The sequence below is a fragment of the Heteronotia binoei genome, chromosome 2 (genome assembly GCF_032191835.1).
Source record: "Heteronotia binoei isolate CCM8104 ecotype False Entrance Well chromosome 2, APGP_CSIRO_Hbin_v1, whole genome shotgun sequence".
Taxonomy (NCBI): domain Eukaryota; kingdom Metazoa; phylum Chordata; class Lepidosauria; order Squamata; family Gekkonidae; genus Heteronotia; species Heteronotia binoei.
Genome location: NC_083224.1, coordinates 97632582 through 97658054, shown reverse-complemented (window position 1 = coordinate 97658054; position 25473 = coordinate 97632582). Strand labels below are relative to the sequence as shown.

The window sequence follows — 25473 nt, the reverse complement described above, 5'->3', positions numbered from 1 at the left end:
AAATAGCTGGTACAAGGGTGGAGCTAATAACAAAAACGCTGAAAGGTTGAATTAAATATTGGAAGTTCCTACTCAAATGGCCTCCTATGACAGAGCCACTTGTTTCTAAAGGGATGCTTCTGTCAGATGCACAGGCAATGCCTCCTGTGTTCTTCAGAAGAATCTTTTGTACCATGTAGGCAAAGAAAAGCCAAGATCAGCTCTTTACTTTGGGAAGCGATGCTATTTAGTTGCATTTTCCAGGGGGAAAAGTATAGGTATGCTCCATGCATAGCCACAGGGAGAATTTTACAAGCTCAGAGACACACCAGCAGTGCACAGCTGTGAAATATGTATGTGGGATAAGTTGAGCACTTTGCTTGTTAGTCAAGAGCTTTGAATAGCTCCTTTTTCCTCTCCAGTTCAAGACCCTTCAGATTTTATCCCCAAGACGCAAGTGCCAGGAGAATTTCAGCAGGAGCAGGGGACCCTTACTGGAGAGGAGCGGTAGATTAGCTAAAACCTAATGGGGACTGTTGGATTAGCTGAAACCTAAACGACTGGTGCTTGCACAGAGGACTACCTTTACCTTTTTAATCGATAAGACATATAATTAGGTTTCCTTTATACCTGGCTGGGAGCCCCCTGGTACAGAGGCAGCTGGTAAACTCCAGTGTTGCAGTAATCTCTAGAGAACACATGGAGTGCAGTCCATGCCTCACTTCTCAGAGTATAATATAACCGCTCCTTCTTCAGGATGACTCTTCTGTGAGTGGTTTGGATATCCTCCTTTTGGCCCAAAGCATCTTGGTCTGAAGTCACCTTGCTCTCATACAGGTGGATAATCACTGATGAATATTCATGGTAAGCCCTATGCAGACAGGACTGAAAAGCAACAGTTATTGCAGGTCAATGGAAGGTTGATCCAGTTATTGTATAGGCACAGGGGTCTGGAAATAGCCACCTATGGTTAGCATAAAGTTAGTTCTAGTAAGTGGCATGAAACACTCTCGAATACTCTGCAGGAGTATTTATTTATTTGATTTGATTTTTAGCCCACCCTTCCTGTAGAACAGGCTTGGCGGGTTACATCATAAAAACAGTCAAGAGTAAAAACAATCAAAGACCAGTTTGAAATATATAAAATTTAAAATTGGACAGACTAAGATGGCAGATTCTGCCTCACAGATGTGACCTATTGTCCAGGTCCAGCAGATCTTGTAGCGCTGGGTTGATATGGGGGGGGGGGATGGGGAGGCTGATAGCAAGTGACACAACTAATCCATTGTGCTGCAGCTCTTTTCTGGCAAAGAGCTTTCAGGTAGCAGGAAGAGCATCTTCTGTGAGCAGAAATCTCCTTCCAGCACAGGAAAAACCCAGCAAGTAGCAGGACAAAGTAATTGGATACAGCCCACTACTTAAAATCTCTGTTTGTGCAGAAAGATGGTGAGAAGGAAATGTTTTCTACAGCCACACATAGCTCGTCATTACTTTTTGGTAAGTTGTCTCTCAAACCAGTGGGCCCAAATTTTACATACTTAATTTACTTCTGAGAACTGGGAATAAGAAATCTGAGGCTTAATGTATAGTCTCTAGAACTCTGTCTAAAATGTGTAAGATTCTATTCGGCTTTTAAAGACAAAGATACAACATCCAAGTATAGGTTCAGTAGGTGACAGAGAAACATCACTTAATTCCAGAACTGCCAGATTACTATTTATTTTTGTCTTTAGTTTTCTTGAGCTTTCCCAACCCCAGCCTCCACAAATGCAAGGCAGTGCTCTTACACATAATGAATGTTCAGTTTCTGGGAGTACTATACCCCAGAGGCCCAGGCCAATAGATGGATATTTAGATGGATGCTATATAAACCAGCTTAGAAATATGGATGAGTTGACCTCTAGACCTCTCAGCAGTTGCTTTTTTAGTAAGATGAACTCAGTATATCCATCAGTAACATCTCTTCTTAGCCAAGTATAATGCTCCCACAGAATGGAATACCTTGAAGCCATCAAGCCATGTGGGCCATTGCTGGAAACTGTTGACATCAAGTGTCTTGACAAAGATGGGGTAATCATACTTCATCCACTGGCTCCCATAATAAAAAGCTGCAGGTGGGTTGAAGCAGAAGTGGGCCTTTGTCAAGCCAACCCAGGGCAAGTTAATGGCTCTATCCAGGGCAAACTAGAACAAGACAAATTATAGAGCTATCTAAATAACAGCATCACATGCAACCAAGGCTTCTTTGGATAGCACAGTTTCTTGACTATTATATTAGATTGCAGGTTGAGATGGGTCATATAATAGCGTGTGCCTACATGCAAAAAAAAAATGTGCAGAGAACTTATTCATAAGACAAAGCCTAAGCTTCTTGACATAACAGTTGTCTGTGCATGGAATTTCTTTCGTACAGAGGTGCATTAGATCAAGTGCCCTCATTTCATAATCCAGCTGAAAAAAACAATTTGCTTATTTGCTTGTATTAACTACCTCCTCCTAAAACCCTATGTTATTAACAGTGAATCAGAAGCTACAGAAACACAATTGCTTCCATGCCATTCTGGTAATATTTGACTGGCCAGAACCATGTGGGTAATGCCGTTTCAGATGTTGCTCATGTAGATCTGTTGCTCTGATTCAACATGTTGACATGTACAAGCATCCTAAGACTATTTTGTAAATAACCTTTTTTTTCAGCACAATGGATCATTCATGCAGCTAACCCTTTCTGCAAATGAGATATCAACTCTGTTAGGAGAACAAAGTTTGAATCTAGTGGCTCCTTTAAAACCAGCAAAGTTTTATTCAAGATAACTCTGTTAAAGTTATACAGCTGGTGTCTTCCTATAAGTTTTTCTTGGTAGACTGATTGCCACATGATAATGTCCTGTGGAATAAGTGATGGCTAGTGGCAGTGAAACTTGCCAACTTTTCCGCTGGTCCTTGTGGCTATGCCTTTAACAGCTGCTCTAGATGCTGTAATGCGCAGCAAGTTTTTCTCTCCATAGCTGTTAAAAGCCTCACCTGCTAAAAGCACAGCTACAGCAGCCCCCAGCTTGTGAAGAGTCCACACAGGAGCTGGGGCTCGCAGTAACTGAGTGATTAACTTGCAACATATGAGAACATACTTAAAAGCCGTGTATTATAACCAATCAAAATGAAACACAACAGTATGCAATCTTTCAAGTTCTCCAAGACTCTTCACAAGGGGATTTTTTTTTTTTTGAGGGGTGGAAGAAGACTAGAGATGTTTCAGTTCCTGCTCTTAAAATGCTGGTAGTTTCTTGTGCCCAATTAATCTTCTGGCAGGAAGAAACAAAAAATGGAAACATCCTTTTGAAAACATATTTTTCTAGCACAAAATATGTAACAGTCCTAAGAATCAGGAAGGCAGCTGTGTTATCGGGAAGCAACAGAACAAAGTTAGAGTCTAGTGGAACCTTTAAGACCTTTATTCCAGATATGAGCTTTCCTGTGCATGCACACTTCCACAAATACTATAGTATCCTAAGACTCTATAGTCTTTAAGCAACAGTTGGAGAAACATTTGTCAGGCTGATCCTGCATTAAGCATGGGGTTGGACTAGATGGCCTGTATGACCCCATCCAACTCTGTGATTCTATGATATGGCTCTTTAAGTTGCTTCACTGTTGTTCCCCCTTAATTAAATCCAAACAACTGCTGAACTTTTGTTATTCCTGTTGTGTGTCTCCACACATCTTAAAATATCTTCATCATGTTACATACTAATTTGCTGTTTAGTCTATGTCTATAAGTTTGAATGGTTATCTTCCATTTCTATATATCTGAGGAAGTGTGCATGCACACAAAAACTCATAACTTGAATAAAACTTTGTTGGTCTTAAAAGTGCCACTGGACTCTAACTTTGTTTTAGTCCTAAGAATGTTCACGTAGAACGCAATTATTACTGAGTTCAATGAGACTGATTCCCTTGTAAATGTTCTTAGGACTGCACCTGTACAGTACAACTCTAAGTAGAGTTACTCCCTTATAAATCCACTGATATAAATAAATTTAGAATGCCATAATCACTTAAGATTGCACTGGTAGTGTTCTGCCCCCATAATGTGCAATAGTAGCCACTGGACATGGCATTGCTATGACTATGAGTGTTATTGCTAGTCACCTTGACACCATAGGTTGTGATATATTGGGAGACATAGGTGAGGTTGAAAGTCTGGGGGATGCTGCCAGGTAGCCAGGTTAGTTTCTGGTGGATCCAGCTGGAGATCTTCTTATCTGTGCTCAGGCTGTTATTTCCAGCAAGCTGATGAACAATTTCCCGAACAGAGACAACAGACCTACACAAAGTAAAAGCTGTGCTATCAACATGGCATAGACTTGAGAAAGCTGCTGCAGCTTATACTTTGTTCAGCATTCAGCTTGTTTTCTACAGAGTCTGAGGTAACAGAATGGAGAAACACTGATAGAATTATATTTAGAACATTTAGACTGCTTAGAAGCTGGAATTGTTTAGGCCACTTAGGGGTTGAAATAATCAGCTACTTGGCAAGGGGTTGGTGACATTTGTTGAGATACCTAAATAGGAGGGATGGTTCTGTTATTATTTAGTGTTTAAAAGTACATTGCCATTTTTACAAATATAAATACGATGTATAATACATTTTTTTAAAAAATACAACTTAAAAAGACAATAGCAGTAAACAAATTGCAAGCAACAAAAAAAGCAGGAAAATAGAAGCATTTAAAGGCTTTGTAAACAAACAAAAAAAACCAACTACAGTGAAGGTGGAGTCTTTTCAAAGTGGAATCTTAGAAGGCCTCTTTAGGAAGGCTGGCTCAGAGTGACTCTGCCCTGGACAGGAGAAGACTCATGATGCGATCCTAAACAAAGTTACATGCTTCTAAATGCACTTCTTTGGAGGGTACAACTCTGTTTAGGTTTGCACAGTTGAACAAATGAAGGATGACATGACAAGCACAGCCTCCCACACCAGCTGATCTTAAAGTAGTGCAAGGTTCATGGGGGTTATATCCAGATCATATGAAGCTGAAAAGCAAGTTTTTTCTTAGTCATTCTGTGATCCAGATTATGTTAGCAAAAGTCGTCATTCATTTCTGTGAGGATTCTTACAGGGCATGCACTTTGCATTGTCAAGTAGAAAATTACAATGAATCACCTTATGTGACTAGACACATATATGACAGTGAAAAGCAATATGGGTTATATCTATAGGCAGGGTTTAACACACCATTTTCATTACCCCTGTCCAGCCCAAACTCAAATCACCTGTTTGCCATGGCCTCATAGAAGCAACTTTCTCCTGCAGAGGGTTTGGCTGAATCCGAATAATAGACCCCATCAGAGTAATCAGGCCGGGCCTGGAAGAGACCCAGCTTGGCCCAGTTTGTGTGGGGGACCGTGTTCCTTTGCAAGGTCTGGCAGCAGGAATTCACAGGAGCCTTGAGAAGCCTCACCAGTAGGGTTGCACAAGGCACATACCTACAGGGAAGGTGGGAGGACAAATATTACAACTAAACTGAATGCTAAGGTGGAGCAGGAGTTAGAAAGGAGGTAAATAGGGAAGGACCTACCGTCCTGCTGTAGTCAGAGAACTGACAGAGAAGGGCTGATCTGGACACGGGCTGTTATGGAAAATGCGGAGCTGATGAGCACCATCATTGAGAGAGACCTGATAAGAAGAGTAATCAAGATTAACTGAGGCCTTCCCCCCCTTCACCTTGTAACAGCTATGCTCTGGGGATGGCTGGGAAACAGGCCTTTGAGTGGCAGTCTTTTCAGAAAATGCTTTATGCCCATTTTAGAGTACTGTCTGCCTCTGAGCTGCAGAGAGATAGCAACATTGTCTTGTGGGGCTTCAGGATATTGATAAAGTACCAATGTTGGAGATTTCTGATGCAGCTATAATGGACTTTTGTGTCTCGTGCAGCCATAGCAACAAGCTCTCCTATGAAATTCAATGGCAGTGTGCAACCCTACTTCTACTTCTACCCTACTTGAGAGTCATGGAGTAAAAGGACAGGTCCTCTTGTGGATCAAAAACTGGCTGAGTAATAGGAAGCAGAGAGTGAGTATAAATGGGCAGTCTTCGCAGTGGAGGACGGTAAGCAGTGGGGTGCCGCAGGGCTCGGTACTGGGTCCCATGCTCTTTAACTTGTTCATAAATGATTTAGAGTTGGGAGTGAGCAGTGAAGTGGCCAAGTTTGCGGATGGCACTAAATTGTTCAGGGCGGTGAGAACCAGAGAGGATTGTGAGGAACTCCAAAGGGATCTGTTGAGGCTGGGTGAGTGGGCGTCAACGTGGCAGATGCGGTTCAATGTGGCCAAGTGCAAAGTAATGCACATTGGGGCCAAGAATCCCAGCTACAAATACAAGTTGATGGGGTGTGAACTGGCAGAGACTGACCAAGAGAGAGATCTTGGGGTCGTGGTAGATAACTCACTGAAAATGTCAAGACAGTGTGCTTTTGCAATAAAAAAGGCCAACGCCATGCTGGGAATTATTAGGAAGGGAAATGAAAACAAATCAGCCAATATCATAATGCCCCTGTATAAATCGATGGTGCGGTCTCATTTGGAATACTGTGTGCAGTTCTGGTCGCCGCACCTCAAAAAGGATATTATAGCATTGGAGAAAGTCCAGAAAAGGGCAACTAGAATGATTAAAGGGCTGGAGCACTTTCCCTATGAAGAAAGGTTGAAACGCTTGGGACTCTTTAGCTTGGAGAAACGTCGACTGCGGGGTGACATGATAGAGGTTTACAAGATAATGCATGGGATGGAGAAAGTAGAGAAAGAAGTACTTTTCTCCCTTTCTCACAATACAAGAACTCGTGGGCATTCGATGAAATTGCTGAGCAGACAGGTTAAAACAGATAAAAGGAAGTACTTCTTCACCCAAAGGGTGATTAACATGTGGAATTCACTGCCACAGGAGGTGGTGGCGGCCACAAGTATAGCCACCTTCAAGAGGGGTTTAGATAAAAATATGGAGCACAGGTCCATCAGTGGCTATTAGCCACAGTGTGTGTGTATATATAAATTTTTTTGCCACTGTGTGACACAGAGTGTTGGACTGGATGGGCCGTTGGCCTGATCCAATATGGCTTCTCTTATGTTCTTATGTTCTAATAGCATTTTGTTCTATTATAAGGGAATAAAGGTTCTTGCAAAAGCAAAACTCATAATGACTAACCAGATGCTTTTGAGTCTTCCAGTAGGAATAGAGACTTCCTTCATATCATTTTGTCAGAGTCTCTAAATGCTGCAAATCTAGTTGACAGACGGCATGCCCCAGTTTAATTTTTGGTATTTAGGCTGATAATGCTAGATGGCTAGTCATGCTAGTCTGGAAGCAGCAAAATTAAACAGGAGCCCAGTGCCATCTTAGAGACTATGTTTGTCTGTAAAGTGCCACTGGACTCCAGAATTTGGGCCTATTTCCCTGAACTCTACTGCAGTTAACTCACCTGGATCCTTCTGGCCCCAGGCTTGGGGTGTGTGTGTGTTCCAGATTCCACAAAAAGATTGAGAGCTGCCCAGCCAATCAGGATGAGACTGGAGTTTAAACTACTAAGAGAATAAAGCTGTAAGATAACAAGGGTGAATAATTCCAGTCTTCATGGTGCCCACTGCTCATAGTTCTATTTTCTATTAAAGGTGGGGGGAGGGGTAAGGATCAGGAAGAAGCTGCAGGACACACTCATCACCAGTGTGTCCTCCATTTCAGCAAAAGAAGGGTCCTTAATTTCATAACTCCCCCTCCCTACCCTTACTCCTGACATTTCTTGACACTAGGCTTTGCCTAGCTGCCATCCTGAGACACAGATCCATCACAAACCTTCAATAGGAGAGTTGCACAAGGTGGTATAAATGGCACTCGGATTTCAATGGAGCAGTTGTAAAGTGGATCAAAAATGCTGCTGTTCAAGTCGATCTCAGAGGATATGTCTGGTCCAATTCTGAAAAGGCAGTGGAAGAGCCATCAGCCGTGAATGTAGTAGTTTGGATTTCTAGCATGACCTATAAGACTCTTTCCAGCGCTAGGGATTGCATCTAGACTAATTTGGCAATTTTCATTGACTCTTCTTTCCTGCTGCAGATGCCCCTCACAGCAGGGTCCCTTATCCTACAAGAGCAACATTTCATGGAGATCAGAGGATTGCAATGGGAGACTAAATAGTGTCAGGGTCAGGGGGCAATTCTGATGGGGTAGAGCCCTTCAGAGCTCAACTCTTATCCAGCAGTCTTGGCTAACATCAGATAATGCAGGGGGGTGGGGGTTGCTTGCACCATGTTCCCTCTCACCTGTTGGCAGCCTTTGTCTGGTCCAAAGCACTGGAAAGAGTCTTAAAGGTCATGCTTATAGGGGTGGGGGTTGCTTGCACCATGTTCCCTCTCGCCTGTTGGCAGCCTTTGTCTGGTCCAAAGCACTGGAAAGAGTCTAATAGGTCATGCTGGAAACCTTTGGGTTTCTCCCTTGCTTTTCCTCCTCAGGCAGCACCTCACTAGACTTGGCAATCCTGCCCTCTCCAAGGTGAGACTGACAGCCCTAAGCCCTTCACAGTACCACCATTCTGGTTCCATCCTGTCAAGGAACCATATTTCTTGTTTCTTTTCTACACATTGTTTCAGGCTTCTTTTCAAATGCTGGGCCAAAGCTGAAGCTGTAAAAGTCTACATGGAAAAACATTGTTCTTGTTGCTAGGAAGAAATGGGCACCCTAGCCTTGTGACTCTTAGATCACTGCCAAGCTGCTAGGAGTGAAGAAGTACTTACCTGGACTCCCTTTGGGTTCTTAGAACCATGGGGCCTAGTAATCAATTAGTTGCATTTCATTCAATCAGGGTCCGTGATTTACACCTGGTGGACATGGGAGGCTAGACTGCAGCTATCTCTCCATCTTCACTTTAGCCTGACCTCACCTAGGTCACACCATCAGTTGACATAACAAATCTTAGATCACACCATCAGTTGACATAATCAATCTGAGATCTATGGGCCAGAGACCATGTTAGAACTTAGCCATAAATAAGTTAGCTTTCTGCCTTGTTACTAAGCTTCTTGCTATTGAACTTCAAGCTAGATGCCGTCTTGCTGATTGTTTGCTATAGGCCAAACAGTGTACTGGTCTGTTGACTTGGGACCTTGCTGATACAGCTTTTGAAATGGTAACATCTGGTAACTTTTGAACCAATGTCTTCACTGTGTAGCCAGTCTTTGAATTTAATTTGTTGTTTTTCATATATTCTTGCACAGTTTGAATAAATCTTTAAATATATTTTGTGGTGTTTTGTTCTCCAGACAGCTTCCAACTAAATCCAGGTTCCTTGACCCTAGTAGTCACCTACTAGGCTAACTATTTCTACAAATGTCCTATCTTCAGGGCTTTTTTTGAGCAGGAACACACAGGAACACAGTTCCGGCTGGCTTGGTGTCAGTTCTGGCTGGCTTGGCATTGGGGTGTGTGGCCTAATATGCAAATAAGTTCCTGTTGGGCTTTTTTAAACCAAAAAAGCCTGTGTGAAACCATGGTGATGTCAGGGAGTATGGCCTAATATGCAAATGAGTTCCCTGCCTATCTTACAGGGTTGACTTTCTGGTTAAATCCCAGAAAATGTTAAAAGGTTGCCTTTTGGCTTCTGATTGTTGGGATAGATTCAAAGGGCTGGTGGCAGCTACCTGACTGTAGTGTATGGCGCCCACTGAAGGCAACCAGTTCATAAAGACCACGATAGCAGAATAACACCCATCCACCCCAGCCGCGGAGGCAACTGAGTAACACCCAAGTGCCTCCGCGCTGGGCGCGCCAATCCGCCAATCACAGTGTGTGGCGGGAAATTCGGACGGTCAACATTGGACCGGCCAGAAGGTTGAATAGTCCGGCAGCTGTATATATGCGGGAGCCGGCCCGCGTGTTCTCTCTCTCCATCTTGTATCGTACCATGGAATAAACCCATGTTGCCCTACTCTCGTCTCCACATGTGGTACTTTACAGTGGCGACGAGGATGGGATCCTAGCCTCCTCGGCTACGACGGAGATCTGGGCAACGAACGACTGCCGCCGCCATCATGGCCAACCAGGGCGGAATCACCGGCTACCTCGAGCCCTTCGACCCTGCCAATCCCGAGGGCTGGGAGTCCTACTCGGAACGGGTCGAGTTCTATCTCCGGGCCAACAAGATCACCGACGCCGGGGCGAAGCGGGATGTGCTCCTAAGCGTCTGCGGGCCTGCCACGTTCGAGATCGCTAAGGGTCTCTCGGCGCCCGCCCGACTGGCGGAGAAGTCCTACGACGAGATCATCCGACTCCTCACGGGCCACTTCTCACCACAGCCCTCACGGGTGGCTCGCAGATTCCTGTTCCACAAACGGGACCAGACCGCGGGAGAGTCCGCCGCCGACTACCTGGCGGCCCTCCGAAAACTCGCCGGGAACTGCAACTTTCCCCAGCTGGAAGAAACCCTGGCCGACAGATTCACGTGGGGCCTCCGCGACGAAAGGCTCCAGCAGAAGCTCTTCGCCAAAGAAGAGCTCACCCTCCAGGGAGCCTTCAGCGAGGCAGTGGCGAGCGAAAGGACCGCCCGGACGTTTCCCCGGGCAAAGACCGAGACCGCCCACCACGAGGAGCTGGACCCCGAGCACCAGGACGAGGGAGAAGCTTTCCAGACGCGACGTGCCCCAGGATCCGTCGCCCGAGCTTCACAGCGACCCCGAGCCAACGAACGACCGAGCCAGCGCACCAACGAAAGGGCCAAGTGTGCCAGCTGCGGCGACCCCCACGATCGGCGGGACTGCCAGTACCGGACCTGGGACTGCCGGAGCTGCGGAAAGACCGGCCACATAGCGCGGGCTTGCCGCACCAAGCCCAACCGCCAGCGACCGACCGCCCACCACGAGACCGCAGAGTCCCACTCGACCGCCTCCACCTCACTTCAGGTACTGAATTTGCCCCTCACCACCCCCAACAAGATAACGATGGCGGTCCTCATAGACGGGGCCCCCTGCACCATGGAAGTGGACTCAGGCTCCTCCATCTCCATAATTGCGGAGGAGACCCTGAGAAGGCTACGGCCCGGCCAGGGGCTGCAGCTGCGACCGGCAAATTTCATATTGCGGGACTTCCAGCAAAACCCGGTCCAAATAGCGGGGTGGGCACGGGTGCAGGTGGAGCGGGGGTCCTTCAGAGGCCCCCTGGACATCCTGGTGGTCAAGCGGCCACTTACCACCCTGTTGGGACTAGCATGGTTTGGCCCCCTGGGAATCAGAGTAGAGGTGGCGCGCACAGCCACTACTGGGGGGTTCGGGGGTGTGTGCGGAGAATTCCCCGATGTTTTTGATGGGTCGCTAGGGAGCTACAAGGGCCCGGCCATCTCCCTACCGCTCGACCCGACGGTCAGACCGATCCGGCTCAAAGCAAGGCGGGTCCCCTTCGCCTTGAAGCCCAAGATCGAGGCAGAGTTGGACCGCCTTGTAGCCCAAGGGGTCCTGGAACCGGTCGACTACGCCCCGTGGGAAACCCCCATAGTGACCCCGGTCAAACCTAACGGGGACGTGCGAATATGTGCAGATTACAAGTGCACAATTAACAAAGCGCTCCAAGACAACCCATACCCGGTGCCAGTGGTCAGCCACGTGCTGGCAGCCCTTGCGGGGTCCAAGATTTTCGGGAAGCTGGACCTGGCCCAAGCCTACCAGCAGCTCCCGGTGGACGCCAAAACAGCGGAGGCACAAACGATAGTCACCCACAGGGGGGCGTTCAGGGTGAACAGGTTACAGTTCGGGGTTAGCGTGGCTCCGGGAATCTTCCAGAGTATAATGGATGCTCTCCTTAAAGGGATCCCCGGAGTCCAGCCGTTTTTCGACGATGTTTTAATCGCCGCCCCGGACCCGGAGGAATTCCGCAACCGCCTCCGGGAGGTGCTCCGCCGTTTCCAAGCCGCTGGACTGAAAGTTAAGAGGGAGAAGTGCATGTTGGGGGTGCCCCGGGTGGAGTTCCTGGGATTCGCAGTGGACGCAGAGGGAATCCACCCGACCGAAGAAAAGACCAGGGCCATTGTGCAAGCCCCTGCCCCCACGTGTAAAGCGGAACTCCAGAGTTTCCTGGGGGTCCTCAATTTTTACCACACGTTCATACCCCACAAGGCGGCCCTTGCCGAACCCCTACACCGTCTACTGGACAAAAAAGCTCCATGGGTGTGGGGGAAGAGGCAAGCCGCCGCCTTCCAGGCAGTTAAGGACGTCCTCATCTCCAACGCGGTGCTGCATCACTTCGACGAGCGCCTCCCGGTCATCCTGGCTTGCGATGCATCGCCGTACGGGGTGGGCGCTGTCCTGGGGCACCAGTTACCGGATGGCCGGGAGGTCCCGGTCGCATACTACTCGCGCACCCTGACCTCGGCGGAACGGAACTACGCGCAAATCGACAAGGAGGCCCTGGCCATAGTGGCGGGGGTCCATAAATTCAACGATTATTTATATGGGCGCCGGTTCACAATAGCGACGGACCATAAGCCGCTCTTGGGTCTGCTGGCCCCAGACCGACAAACTCCCCAAATCCTGTCCCAGAGGGTGTTGAGATGGAATCAATTCCTTAACTCGTACACCTACACGCTGGTTCACAGGGCGGGCAAGGCAATGGGCCACGCGGACGCTCTCAGCCGGTTGCCGCTCCCGGACACAGGCCCCGATCCAGCCCCAGCTCACCAGGTCATGTCAATCGAGTCACTGCCGGAGCAACCCCTCCATGCGGCAGAGGTGGCTAAAACCACCAGAAAAGACAAAACCCTAGCGCGGGTGCTCGACTGGGTGGTGAGGGGGTGGCCAGAGGGGAACATGGGGGAAGAGTTCAAACCCTACAAAATGCGGAGGGAGGAACTCGCAGCACACAAAGGGTGCCTGTTATGGGGAAGCAGGGTAGTGGTCCCCCCCCCCTCTGCAGAAACGGGTCCTGGAATCACTCCACGAAACACACCCAGGCATCGTGAGAATGAAAGCCCTGGCCATAAGTTACGTATGGTGGCCGGGGATGGACAGTGAGATAGAGGACTGGGTCCGGAGATGCGGCACATGCCAAGAGTCGCGGCCGGACCCACCCAGTGCCCCAGCTACACGATGGGAGACCACCAGGAAACCGTGGTCCAGGCTACACATTGATTTTGCTGGGCCGTTCCAGGGACAGATCTTCCTAATCATCGTGGATGCATACACAAAATGGTTAGAGGTCATCCCCGTAGGGTCTACCTCATCAGCTGCAGCCATTAGGGCATTACGTAAGGTCCTGTGCACCCACGGTATTCCGGACACCATAGTCTCGGACAACGGGGCAGCATTCACCTCGGGGGACTTCCAGGGGTTCCTCCAGAGGTACCTCATTAGGCACATCCGGTCAGCGCCCTTCCACCCGGCCACCAACGGCCAGGCCGAGCGGATGGTCCGAACAACAAAGGAGGCCCTGGGCAGGATAGTGCAGGGCGATTGGGACCACCGGCTAGCCGCGTTCCTCTTTGACAACCGGGTCATTCCCAACCCAGTCACAGGGGTTAGCCCAGCTGAGCTCCTCATGGGACGCAAACTCACCACGAGGCTAGATCGGCTAAACCCCGACCGAGCCCCAGACGTGCGCGGGTCCCCAGAGGTCAGAGACGCGACTAGGGGGTTCTTCGCGGGAGACCCGGTGTTCGCCCGCAACTACGCGGCAGGCCCAGAATGGGTCACCGGGCGGGTATTACGGGTTACGGGCTCCCGCCACTACGAGGTCTCCACCGACGGGGGCCAGATTCTACACCGGCACATCGATCAGTTACGCCGCCGGACCCTCCCGGAGGTACCCCTGGAAATGAGGGAGGGGGCCAGGCCCGCGGAGAGCCCAACGACACCCGCACCGACACCACGGCCACACACACCGGCAGAGGCGGACCCACCATCAGACCCTGATCCACAACCCACCAACGCTCAGACCCCCGGGGAAACCCCGGAGGCGGAAGCAACCCCGGCACCACAAGCAACACCGAGGCGTTCTGCACGGGAGCGTCGACCCCCCGCCTACCTCCAGGACTATATTACTAACTAAGGGGGGAGGAGTGTAGTGTATGGCGCCCACTGAAGGCAACCAGTTCATAAAGACCACGATAGCAGAATAACACCCATCCACCCCAGCCGTGGAGGCAACTGAGTAACACCCAAGTGCCTCCGCGCTGGGCGCGCCAATCCGCCAATCACAGTGTGTGGCGGGAAATTCGGACGGTCAACATTGGACCGGCCAGAAGGTTGAATAGTCCGGCAGCTGTATATATGCGGGAGCCGGCCCGCGTGTTCTCTCTCTCCATCTTGTATCGTACCATGGAATAAACCCATGTTGCCCTACTCTCGTCTCCACGTGTGGTACTTTACACTGACTGAGGTGTGTGGACACATACTCTAAGGCAGGGTTTCCCAAACTCCCCCCCCCCACCCCGTGGCTTGGTTATTTTTACACTTTTCCTTCATGGCCCACTAAAATTTGGGGGTGGAGCTGGGAGACAGGAAATGATATACAAGCAAGCCTAAAACTCTTGCAATATTTTGTTTAGGAAAGGTAGGAGAATAGTGGGATTTTGCAATGCAATTGTAAAAATAAAACATTAAGAAAAAGAACAAGAACCACACAGCAGAAAACTAAAAATATAAAATGCTCTCAGCCTGGGAAAACATGAAATGGCAGGCTTTTTAAAGCTTCTCTCCCCCCTCCCCACCCTCGTCTACTCAGATTAGCAATGGCAAAGAAGGAGGGAAGGAAGGAGGGAAAGATGGAAGGAAAACTGGGGAAAAGACTGACTGACAGAGAAAGAGAGAGAGAGAGAGGAAGGAAGAAAGACAGAAAAAGACTGATTGACAGAAAGAGAGAGAGAGAGAAGGTAGAAAGATGGGAAAAGACTGAAGAAGGAAAGAAAGAAAAAGGAAGTAAGAAAAAGGAAGGGAGAGAGAGTTGGAAACAAATATAGAAAAAAATAAAAGAGAAAGAGAAAGGAAATAGGAAGGAAGTAAGGAAAAGGGAGGGAAAGAGTGAAAGAAAGGAGGGACAAAAGGAAGAAAGAGAAAAGAAAGGAAAAGAAATGGGAGCAACTTACCTTTAAAACTGCTCTCTCTTGGTGGGAAATCCTGCCATGGAGCCCTCAACGCCGGGCTGCGGGGCCTCCAGTGCCCTGGTCGCTCCCCTGCCTTCCCCCGCATCGCACCTCCCCCCTGGCTCGTGCGCCTCCTTCTTCCTCCCTTCCCCACCTCAGGCAGGTCAGTTTCATGTTGCGCCCCCCCCCCCCCCCCGCAACAGCCTGATTGCTCAGAAATCAGCGTGGAGCTCATTCCATGCCGGGCCAAGCCGGCGGCAGCTCAAACAGACCGCGACCGAAAAGAGTGCCTGGCTTCTCCCTCCACCCTCCCTGGCACTTCCTTTCAATCCAGCCCACATATTCAGCTTTGGTACAAAAAGCTATGGAGACTGTATGTTATGGCTAAGGTCACTGACAGTTTCTCTGTGGTAGAATCTCATTTGTTGTTCAGTTGCACAGTCGTGTCCGACTCTTTGTGACCCCATGGACAAAGTCATGACAAGCCCTCCTGTCTTCCACCATCCTCCGAAGTCTGCTCAAATTCGTGTTTGTTACATCAGTAACACTGTCCAGCCATCTCATCTTTTGCCGTCCCCTTCTTCTTTTGCCTTTTGTCTTTCCTAGCATCAGGATCTTCTCCAGGGAGTGCTCCCTTTTCATTTGGTGGCCAAAGTATTTGAGCTTCAGCATCTGACCTTCCAGGGAACAGTCTGGGTTGATTTCCCTTAGGACTGACTGATTTGATTTTCTTGCAGTCCAAGGGACTCTCAAGATTCTTCTCCAGCACCACATCTCAAAAGCATCTATTAATCTTCATCGTTGTCTCTATGCAGTACCACACATGGGTTTTCTGCCTGGAACGAACCCGACCTCGGAGAATTTAAAGCTAGCCTCGGCATTTATTTTGGCGTGCATTCCCTCTAGTGCTGGGGAGCCGGCATCTACTGCGCATGCCTGGAGCAAGGGGGAGGCACTCCACCAACCCAGTTTCTTTCTAACCACCGCTTGGAATAGTCTCTCCTCGTTGCGTTTTCTCATCTTCACCTAGCCTTGCTACCTTCACAAATACCTGCTTCTTTGTTGTTTTCTTCTTCAGACTTCTACTGGTATCATTAAAAAAACCAAAACACTTTATCTTCTTTACTATCGTCCCATCTCCTCCCCCCCTCCCGGGCGTATGGAAGGGAAGGATCCTAAAGTGACTTTCAAAAAGTGTACTCGGTGTGGGACCAAAATCCCCTCAACAGACAGACACTCTCTGTGCTTATTTTGTTTGGGGGAGGCCCGCAGGACCGACACTTGTACCCATTGTAGCCAATTCAGGAAGCAGGCCAAAAAAACCCGTGCTGCTAGACTGAAGAGTCATCTCTTAGAGTCTTCATTGCGACCTGTGATGTCCCATGCTTTTGGGTCCCAAAACTCACCACCTTCCCTGACTCCGCAAAGGGAAGTGGTCAAACCGGCAGCTTCCGTGGCTTCGGCTCCCAGTAAGCCTAAGTCCGGGAAACACTAAGATGTTGAACGACTCCAAGAAAAAACACCGCTTTGAATCTTCGTCGAAACAACATTCGGAGTAGAAATCTACATCGAAGTCAGCTTCGAAGAGTCACTCAGACCCGAGACCATTGGATACCATGACCTCGCATCCGACGACCTCCATCTCAGTATTGATATCATTCATTCCGTGAGGTATCGGCACCGTCTACATTCAAAGATTCTGCTGTCTCCCCACTCCATCGGGAGTCCCCAGCTCGTCGGTAACTCGAATGGTCTCCAAGTCGGCATAGGGATCGCTATTATTATAGCCCATCCAGATCTCCATCCCCATATCATCACCATCGATATTACAGACCCTCTAGATCACCATCTGTTGAACATCGACCTCGGTTCCGTGAGGAATTCCATCAACCTCGGTACCGTGAAGAAACTCATCAATACAGGCACATTGAACCTCGGTACCATGAAGATGCACACCGTCATCAGTACCAAGAAGAAGTTAACTATCGACCCTGACATTTCAGTCAGGAACCAAAGCAAACATTACCGGTTCATAAGAACATAAGAGAAGCCATGTTGGATCAGGCCAACGGCCCATCAAGTCCAACACTCTGTGTCACACAGTGGCAAAAAATGTTATATACACACATACACTGTGGCTAATAGCCACTGATGGACCTGTGCTCCATATTTTTATCTAAACCCCTCTTGAAGGTGGCTATACTTGTGGCCGCCACCACCTCCTGTGGCAGTGAATTCCACATGTTAATCACCCTTTGGGTGAAGAAGTACTTCCTTTTATCCGTTTTAACCTGTCTGCTCAGCAATTTCATCGAATGCCCACGAGTTCTTGTATTGTGAGAAAGGGAGAAAAGTACTTCTTTCTCTACTTTCTCCATTCCATGCATTATCTTGTAAACCTCTATCATGTCACCCCGCAGTCGACGTTTCTCCAAGCTAAAGAGTCCCAAGCGTTTCAACCTTTCTTCATAGGGAAAGTGCTCCAGCCCTTTAATCATTCTAGTTGCCCTTCTCTGCACCTTCTCTAAAGCTATAATATCCTTTTTGAGGTGCGGCGACCAGAACTGCACACAGTACTCCAAATATTGTATAAGGATTCAAGTACTCCAAGATTTGGTTCCTTCAACATCTGCTCCATCGAAGCAGCAAACACTACAACCTGACCATCCTACCCTCGCAAGTAAGGCCTTACCATTGTCTACACCTACACATGACCAACCTACGACTCCCATGGATGCTCCGGAGGATTCCTAAGCCGAGCGCTCGGAGTCTTCACAATCGATCTCTTCACCAACATCACCTACGTCTGACATTACAAAGCCAGCTGACCTCTCTCCATTTGAGGGATCCAAAGCATACCTGGACCTGCTCACAAACATGGCAAATACTCTCAACATAAAACTTACCACAGACCTACCGAGAGTATCAGATGTGGTCCATGACCTGTTCCATGTGGACCTACCTGCAGGATCCTTCTTACCTATGTTACCCATCCACTTGGAAGGACTAAAGGAGGCTTGGGACAAGCCTGCATCGGTACCACCTACATCTAAGAGGATTGAATCCTTATACAAGATACATGCACTGGATTCAAAATTTTTATTCAATCACCCCGCACCCAATTTGATAATTGTGCATTCATCCTCAAAGTCAAAACAAACATATCATCCTGTCCCATCTGAGAAAGAGGGTAAGAAGTTGGACACCTTGGGAACAAAACTTTACTCCCTCTCGACTGCCACTTCCAAGATTCATAATTATCTGGCTTACTTTTCAGCGTATACTTTTAATTTAACATCTCAACTCAATACACTGGTTCCGTCTTTACCTGACCCTGCACAGAAGCAAGCATCACAGATATTACAAGAGCTCTCCCGAGTAAGCAAACGACAGATTAACTCGGTCTGCCAGGCTGTTGCTTGTTCTTCTAGAACCATGGCCACCTCCATTGCCTTACGTCGGCATGCCTGGCTCCACTCTTCATCACTTCAGCCTGACATTAAATTCAAAATTGAAGATCTTCCTTTTGATGGTCAAGGTCTTTTTAATGCGACTACAGACGACATTCTAACTACAGTGGATGACAGCAGGAAGAGAGCCAAGAGATTAGGGGTCAGTCAGCAACAGCCTCAATCCAACAGACAAAGAGGCTGGAAACTATCCTTCTACAAGCGTCCCTGTTCACCCAGACAGGCCGACTACTGGAAATGCAAAGCTCCACAAGCTAAGCAACCATTCCATCAACGACCTCGACCACAACCGACTAAGAAGGCGACTATTGTCTCAAAACAGTCTCTTTGACTTGCTGGTACCACCTCCATCTCTACCACACTGTCTCCATCTCCATACAACAAGACTGCTCCCCTTTTGCCCCATGTGGGAATCCATAACATTGGATTCATGGGTCCTGGCAATCATCCACAGGGGTTACACCATAGAGTTCGATTTGCCCCCAAGGCATCATCGCTTTATATGTACCCCTCCTTCTCTACCTCTCCAGGAAGAGATCGCTGCCTTGCTGGCCAAGGCAGCCATAGAACCAATCCCACCGCAATTCCATCGCACAGGGTTCTATTCTCGATACTTCCCGGTTCCAAAGAAGGATGGAGGACAAAGTCCAATATTGGACCTCTGCAAACTCAACCGTCATATCTGGTACAAAAAATTCCACATGCACACCCTGCAGTCTGTTCTCCCATTAATCCCCAAAGATGCTTGGATGGCACTCATAGACCTTCAAGACGCCTATTTCCACCTTACCATTAACCATTGCCACAAAAGATTCCTGAGTTTCGCTGTTGGGAACCAACACTATCAGTTCCGCTCTCTCCCTTTCGGCCTATCGACAGCACCAAGAGTCTTTACGAAGTGTATGGCAGTGGCGGCAGCATTGCTTCGTCAACGAAAAATCTCCATATATCCTTACATAGATGACAGGCTCATTGTGGCTCTATCTCAAGAGCAATTTCAACAGGACATTTCCACTACTCTAGCACTTCTATCGTCACTGGGCCTTCAAGTCAACCTTCAAAAGTCCAATCTTGTCCCAACACAAGACATCCAATTCATAGGCACATGCCTATCAACCGTACCCCACAAGGCCTACCTTCCTACAGAAAGGGTTCACAATATTCAATCTCTGGCCACTACCATCATATCTCATCCTACCCAGACAGCTCTCAACGCATGCTGGGTCTCATGGCGGCCACAACTTCCGTCCTCTGCCATGCAAGACTCCGCATGAGACCCCTACAATTATGGTTCGTACGGACGTTCCATCCGCATCAAGAATGCCAACGAACTTTATTAACCGTTCTACATCACATCCTTCCAGCACTGGAATGGTAGACAATAGAACATCACCTTCTGGTGGGGATGCCATTCATAAGATTACCTCCATCAGCCATTGTCACAACAGATGCCTCGAGGTGGGGGTGGGGAGCCCACTTTGGCACACTAATGGTACAAGGACAGTGGACAGCCTATGAAAAATCCCTCCATATCAATTGTCTAGAGCTGTTGGTGGTCCACAGGGCACTCAAGTCATTCCTACCATCTCTTCACAGTCTACACATCCAGGTCACTTCAGACAACGTTGCAACCGTAGTTTACATCAGCCGGCAAGGGGGCACTGCATCTGTCCATCTATGCAAATGAGCTTTAGCCCTCTGGCATTGGAGCATTGCTCACAACATATATCTAACAGCTGTTCATTTACCGGGAATCCAAAATACCCAAGCAGATACACTAAGTCACCAACTCGTGAATGACCACGAATGGACTCTCAAACGACGCTACCTCCAGCCAGTTTTTGAAATGTTCAGAGTTCCGGTCATAGATGTGTTTGCCTCTCCGGACAATGCACAATGCCTACACTTCTATACCCAGGGCCCTCCATCAACTCAGTCTGCGGGAGATGCCTTCCTTCATCAGCTACACTATCCCTTTCCACCCATTCCACTGATAATGAGAACACTTCAGAAAATGAGATCAGACCGGACCAACTGCATCCTAGTCACACCCTGGTGGCCCCGCCAGCTGTGGTTCACCACACTCCTCCTTCTCTCCAACAGTGTATTTCATCACTTCCCTCAAACCCGGGACCTCATTTCGCAACAAGACGGCAAGGTCCTACATCACGATCCGGGACTTCTGCGACAGACTGCCTGGAGAATCAGTTCTAGAATTTCCTGCAGAAGTCCGACATGTCCTATTAAATGCCAGAAAACCGTCCACCAGAAAGTCTTACTCTCAAAAGTGGAAGCGATTTGCAGAGTATGCTGCTCAACACAATTTTCTGCCTACATCGTCCTCTGTAACTCAGATCCTGTCATACACCTTGTCCCTCTCTAACTCAGGCCTGGCTTACTCCTCTTTAAAGGTTCACCTGGCTGCTATTTCAGCCCTTCACCCGCATATTGAAGGACGAACTGTTTTTTCTCATCCCACTGCAAGAGCCTTCCTAAAGGGCATTCTGCATCTACGACCCCCAGTTCGTCAACTACAACCTACGTGGAGTTTATCTCTTGTTCTGAGTCAACTAATGAAACCTCCCTTTGAACCAATGGCATCCATTCCACTGCACCTCTTATCATGGAAGACATCACTATTAGTGGCACTTACATCTGGCAAAAGAGTTAGCGATGTTTGTGCTTTTCGGACAGACCCACCTTACACTGTCTTTCACCGTGACAGAGTGGTTCTACGTCCTGACCCTACTTTCCTACCAAAGGTCGTTTCACCTTACCATCTGGGAAAGTCGATCACTCTACCCTCCTTTTTTTAGAAACCTAGTGACGCAGGCCAACAAACTTTACATAATCTTGACGTACATCGGGCCCTCGCTTACTATATTGAAAGGACATGCCCCTTCCGTAAGGATTCTAGGCTTTTTGTAGCCTTTGGAACTCCTAAACAGGGACACAAAATCTCTACCCAGAGACTTTTGAAGTGGGTTGTGGCCGCTGTTGCTTTATGCTACCAACTAGCTAAACAGCCCGCACCCGAACAGTTGCGAGGTCATTCCACTTGAGCCCTTTCCATGTCCTCAGCTTTCTGTAAGGGTGTACCAATGGAAGACATCTTTGCCGCTGTGGTTTGGTCTTCTACATCGACATTCGCCACGCACTACGCCTAAGACGTCCGTGCCCAGCGAGACGTTTTCTTCAGACAAGCTGTACTTCGCTCTATCTTTGATTGAAGTCTACAGTCTCTTCTATTGTAAGTACAATACCTTGTATCTATATACATGCTTAACTCATGTCGTTCCTTTTCAGAACCAGCACCCGCCTCCGTGCACTTCAGCTTACCAGTCAGCCATGTGTGGGACTGCACAGAGACCACAATGAAGATAAACAGGTTGCTTACCTGTAACTGATGATCGAGTGGTCATCTGTGCAGTCACACATGCCCACCCAGCCTTCCCCGCTGCTGGTTTATACTCTACCTTATTGATAACTTTCTCTATACAGCAGCTAGAAGAAACTGGGTGGGTGGAGCGCCTCCCCCTCGCTCCAGGCATGCGCAGTGGATGCCTGCTCCCCAGGATGAGAGGGAATGCGAGCCAAAATAAACACCTAGGCTAGCTTTAAATTCTCCAAGGTTGGGTTCGTTCCAGGTGGAAAACCCATGTGTGGGACTGCACAGATGACCACTCGAAGATCATCCGTTACAGGTAAGCAACCTGTTTTTCTGTGCTCGGCCTTCCTTATGGTCCAGCTCTCACAACCATACATTACTACTGGGAATACCATCACTTTGACTATACGGACTTTTGTTGGCAGAGTGATGTCTCTATTTTTTATTATACTGTCCAGGTTTGCCATAGCTGTCCTTCCAAGGACATCTCATACTCCCAGACTAAATTTTAAAACTGTTTGGTTCTCTATTTTGGAATATTTAACTAAACAGAAATCCCAAACGTACTAGATAATTGTATTTTTGGTAGACCTACAGCTATTGTTTTGCATTTTGATGGACTTTCTTTATTGTGGCTTGTTTGTGCCCATCCCTGTACTTTCCAATATATTTCAATAAAGGGTTTTTTTTAATTTGGGGGGGGAAATTGTGCTAATAAATTAATAGCCATGATCAGAGATTCCACTCAAGAGCCTGTTCATATTTTCAAGTTTTTCAAATCATACAGGCCTTTGCCCACTGAAATACATTAATTACCGGTAGTCCTGTGAATCAGCCTAAAGCAGTTTGTAATCAGTTTGCACCAGTGTTCCCACAGTGAAAAGTATGACTTTTTATGGAGATGTAACAATTTACAGTAAACATACATCTATAATCCTCCTTTCTTTTTCAATAGAGAAATTCAAGGCGGCTAAGAAGTATATTAGTATAAAATAGAATTCAGTCAAAGCAGACAGTCTTTCTGTGGGGAAAGGCTTTATGAACAGAAAACATTTTAAGTTTTTGGTCAAGGGCAGGGCATTCTTGACACGCAAGCAAATAGAATGATTGTGTGTATATACATAAATCTATCTCTCTACACACAAACACACATGTCCTCCACTACTTCTGATTTAGTATTATCATTATTATTCAGCTTGATGAGTCTCTTCATGTATTTGGATTATAAGAAGGAAGCCCTGCCATTTTGTGTGGGACTCAGGTTGTCAAATCAGATGTCAAGAGTTCCACACTTATCTGCTATTCTCCTCCATCCTCCGCCATTGTTTTTATATTGTACTTTCTCTCAAGCATCCATAATATTTAACATATAATGCGTTGTATCCTACCACTTTGCTCAACTAAGTATGGAACCCTTCTCCAGTGCAATCAACCTTTCTCTGGAGGAAGAGCCCCTTCTATTCGAGGAAGGCAATAAAGACAATAAACTTAGCTGATCAGAGTGGTCAGATACAAAGAAACAACCCATTAACTTAAGATGAAGATACTGGATTTATATCCTGCCCTCCACTCCGAAGAGTCTCAGAGTGGCTCACAATCTCCTTTACCTTCCTCCCCCACAACAGACACCCTGTGAGGTGGGTGGGGCTGGAGAGGGCTCTCACAGCAGCTGCCCTTTCGAGGATAACCTCTGCCAGAGCTATGGCTGACCCAAGGCCATTCTAGCAGGTGCAAGTGGAGGAGTGGGGAATCAAACCCAGTTCTCCCAGATAAGAGTCCGCACACTTAACCACTACACCAAACTTAAGTGAACTTCACAGAAGAACACAGTAAAGTTGTAACAGCCCTTTCAGACTGTGGGTAAGGGATCACACATAAAAGAATGCTTTTCTCAATTTAACTCTCCCCCACTGCTTTATTTAAAAACAAGAGAGAGGAGGTATAAATTAAAGCAATTCTAAATTACCATGCTCCCTAATAGGCTAGTTGTATACATTAGACATATTTGCTCCATAGGGAAGCATTCCACTGTGCAATTTATCTCCTACTTCATCTGCTGTTTTTGTGAACTACATACCTATTCTGGCACTACTTGACTAGTGTGACAAACTTTGCAGCATAGCTTCTTCCTGCACTGCTTAGATACAATCAGAAGACTCAGATCGCATGAGAAAATTCTTGTGATGGCTCCTTCCTGTGATGCCATCATCACTTTCTGCTGACATCAAGGCAATGCTGTGAGATGGGTTCCTCCCATACAATTCAGGACTTCTGGCATTATCTGAATGTCACAGGAGGAGGGAACCATGCTAGAGCAACACCTTGTCACTGAGACAGGTTCTAAACCAAAACTGCACATACAACAGCAGGAGGAGCAGAGGGATACCGGCATTTGAGGGGAAAGCAAAAAACTATTCTTCCTTACTGTTGGAAACTACTGGTGAAGACACGTCCGGCGACCCTGGTAACAGTGACAGCATCCGGCAGGAAGCGGGCTCCATCGATATATAGGTCAAAGCCATCTCCATCACAAAAGGGCTCCAAAGGAGGGATCTCCCTGGCACAAGGAATAAATGCTTCCTGCAAATATATGTCCCAATCCATAAAGCACTGTGTCTGACACTTAAGGCTGTGATCACACACACACAATAATGCACTTTCAATCCACTTTCAATGCACTCTCCAACTGGATTTTGCCAGTTCACACAGTAAAATCCAGTTGTAAAATGCACTGAAAGTGGATTGAAAGTGCATTATTGTGTGTGTGTGATCACAGTATGCTGGCCCTGTGGAGCAAATGGAAGGGCTACCAAGGTTAAGGACTAATTTCTTTTACTACATTGAACCTCCCCAAGTCAAGAAATAAATTAAAATATACAACATGTAGCATTTATACAAGAATTTTCCTAAAGTAGTGTCTCAAAATATACCTCTGAGAGAAACACATATTCCCAAACCCTAATTTGCAGAGAGTATGGTATGGGGTACATCCAGAATAGGACCACAAGATGGGAGAGGGCAAAAAATCCCCTGGGGGGTTGTTTCTGAAATGGAAAAGAGACAGGTACTGCATTTCCCCAGTCTTTTTTTCCCTGGAGAGGCTAAAAGCAACCTGGAGAACCAATTTTGACTGCAGAAATAGTGCATGGGAAGAAAAGAGATGAGGCCTCCTTCCCCAACATCACTATAGTACTTTTTCCCATACCACCCCCATGCGCCTGCTTTTAGCATGAGTCTAGTGTCTATTAACTCTTGTATTTGTATGCTAATTTGCTGCCATTTACAGGTCTGACTCTTAACTATTGCTTTAATCCTATCTCAGCTATACTTATTGCGCAGTTACTTATGCATCTTGACTATAACTAGCCCTTCCTGGCAACTAATCCCCCACCCTCTCTCAGGGCCGGATCTACCCATTTTTTGAGCAGGGACAAAACTAAAAAATGGCGCCCCCTACCCAAAAAATGGTCTGTGTGTGGGGTGTGCCTGCTGCCCCAGACAAGGCACCCCACTCCCACAAAGCAGC

General features: G+C 47.4%; 1 protein-coding gene across 2 annotated transcripts in view; it reads right to left on the bottom strand.

Moving 5' to 3' along the window:
- LOC132567622 (uncharacterized) overlaps nt 1-24565 on the bottom strand; it is a 30277-nt gene extending 5712 nt beyond the window's left edge. Inside the window, exons 1-8 of one of the 2 annotated variants that reach the window (XM_060233303.1) lie at nt 24373-24565; nt 7826-7946; nt 7455-7571; nt 5559-5656; nt 5254-5466; nt 4129-4303; nt 1981-2163; nt 610-864 (exon numbers count right to left, since the gene is read on the bottom strand). In XM_060233303.1, coding sequence (XP_060089286.1) covers nt 610-864; nt 1981-2163; nt 4129-4303; nt 5254-5466; nt 5559-5656; nt 7455-7571; nt 7826-7946; nt 24373-24551 — 1341 coding nt within the window. In that variant the 5' untranslated portion in view covers nt 24552-24565. The remainder of the gene's footprint in view (nt 1-609; nt 865-1980; nt 2164-4128; nt 4304-5253; nt 5467-5558; nt 5657-7454; nt 7572-7825; nt 7947-24372) is intronic. The other variant, XM_060233304.1, reaches the window with a different exon arrangement.
- Between the last annotated feature and the right edge of the window lie 908 nt (nt 24566-25473).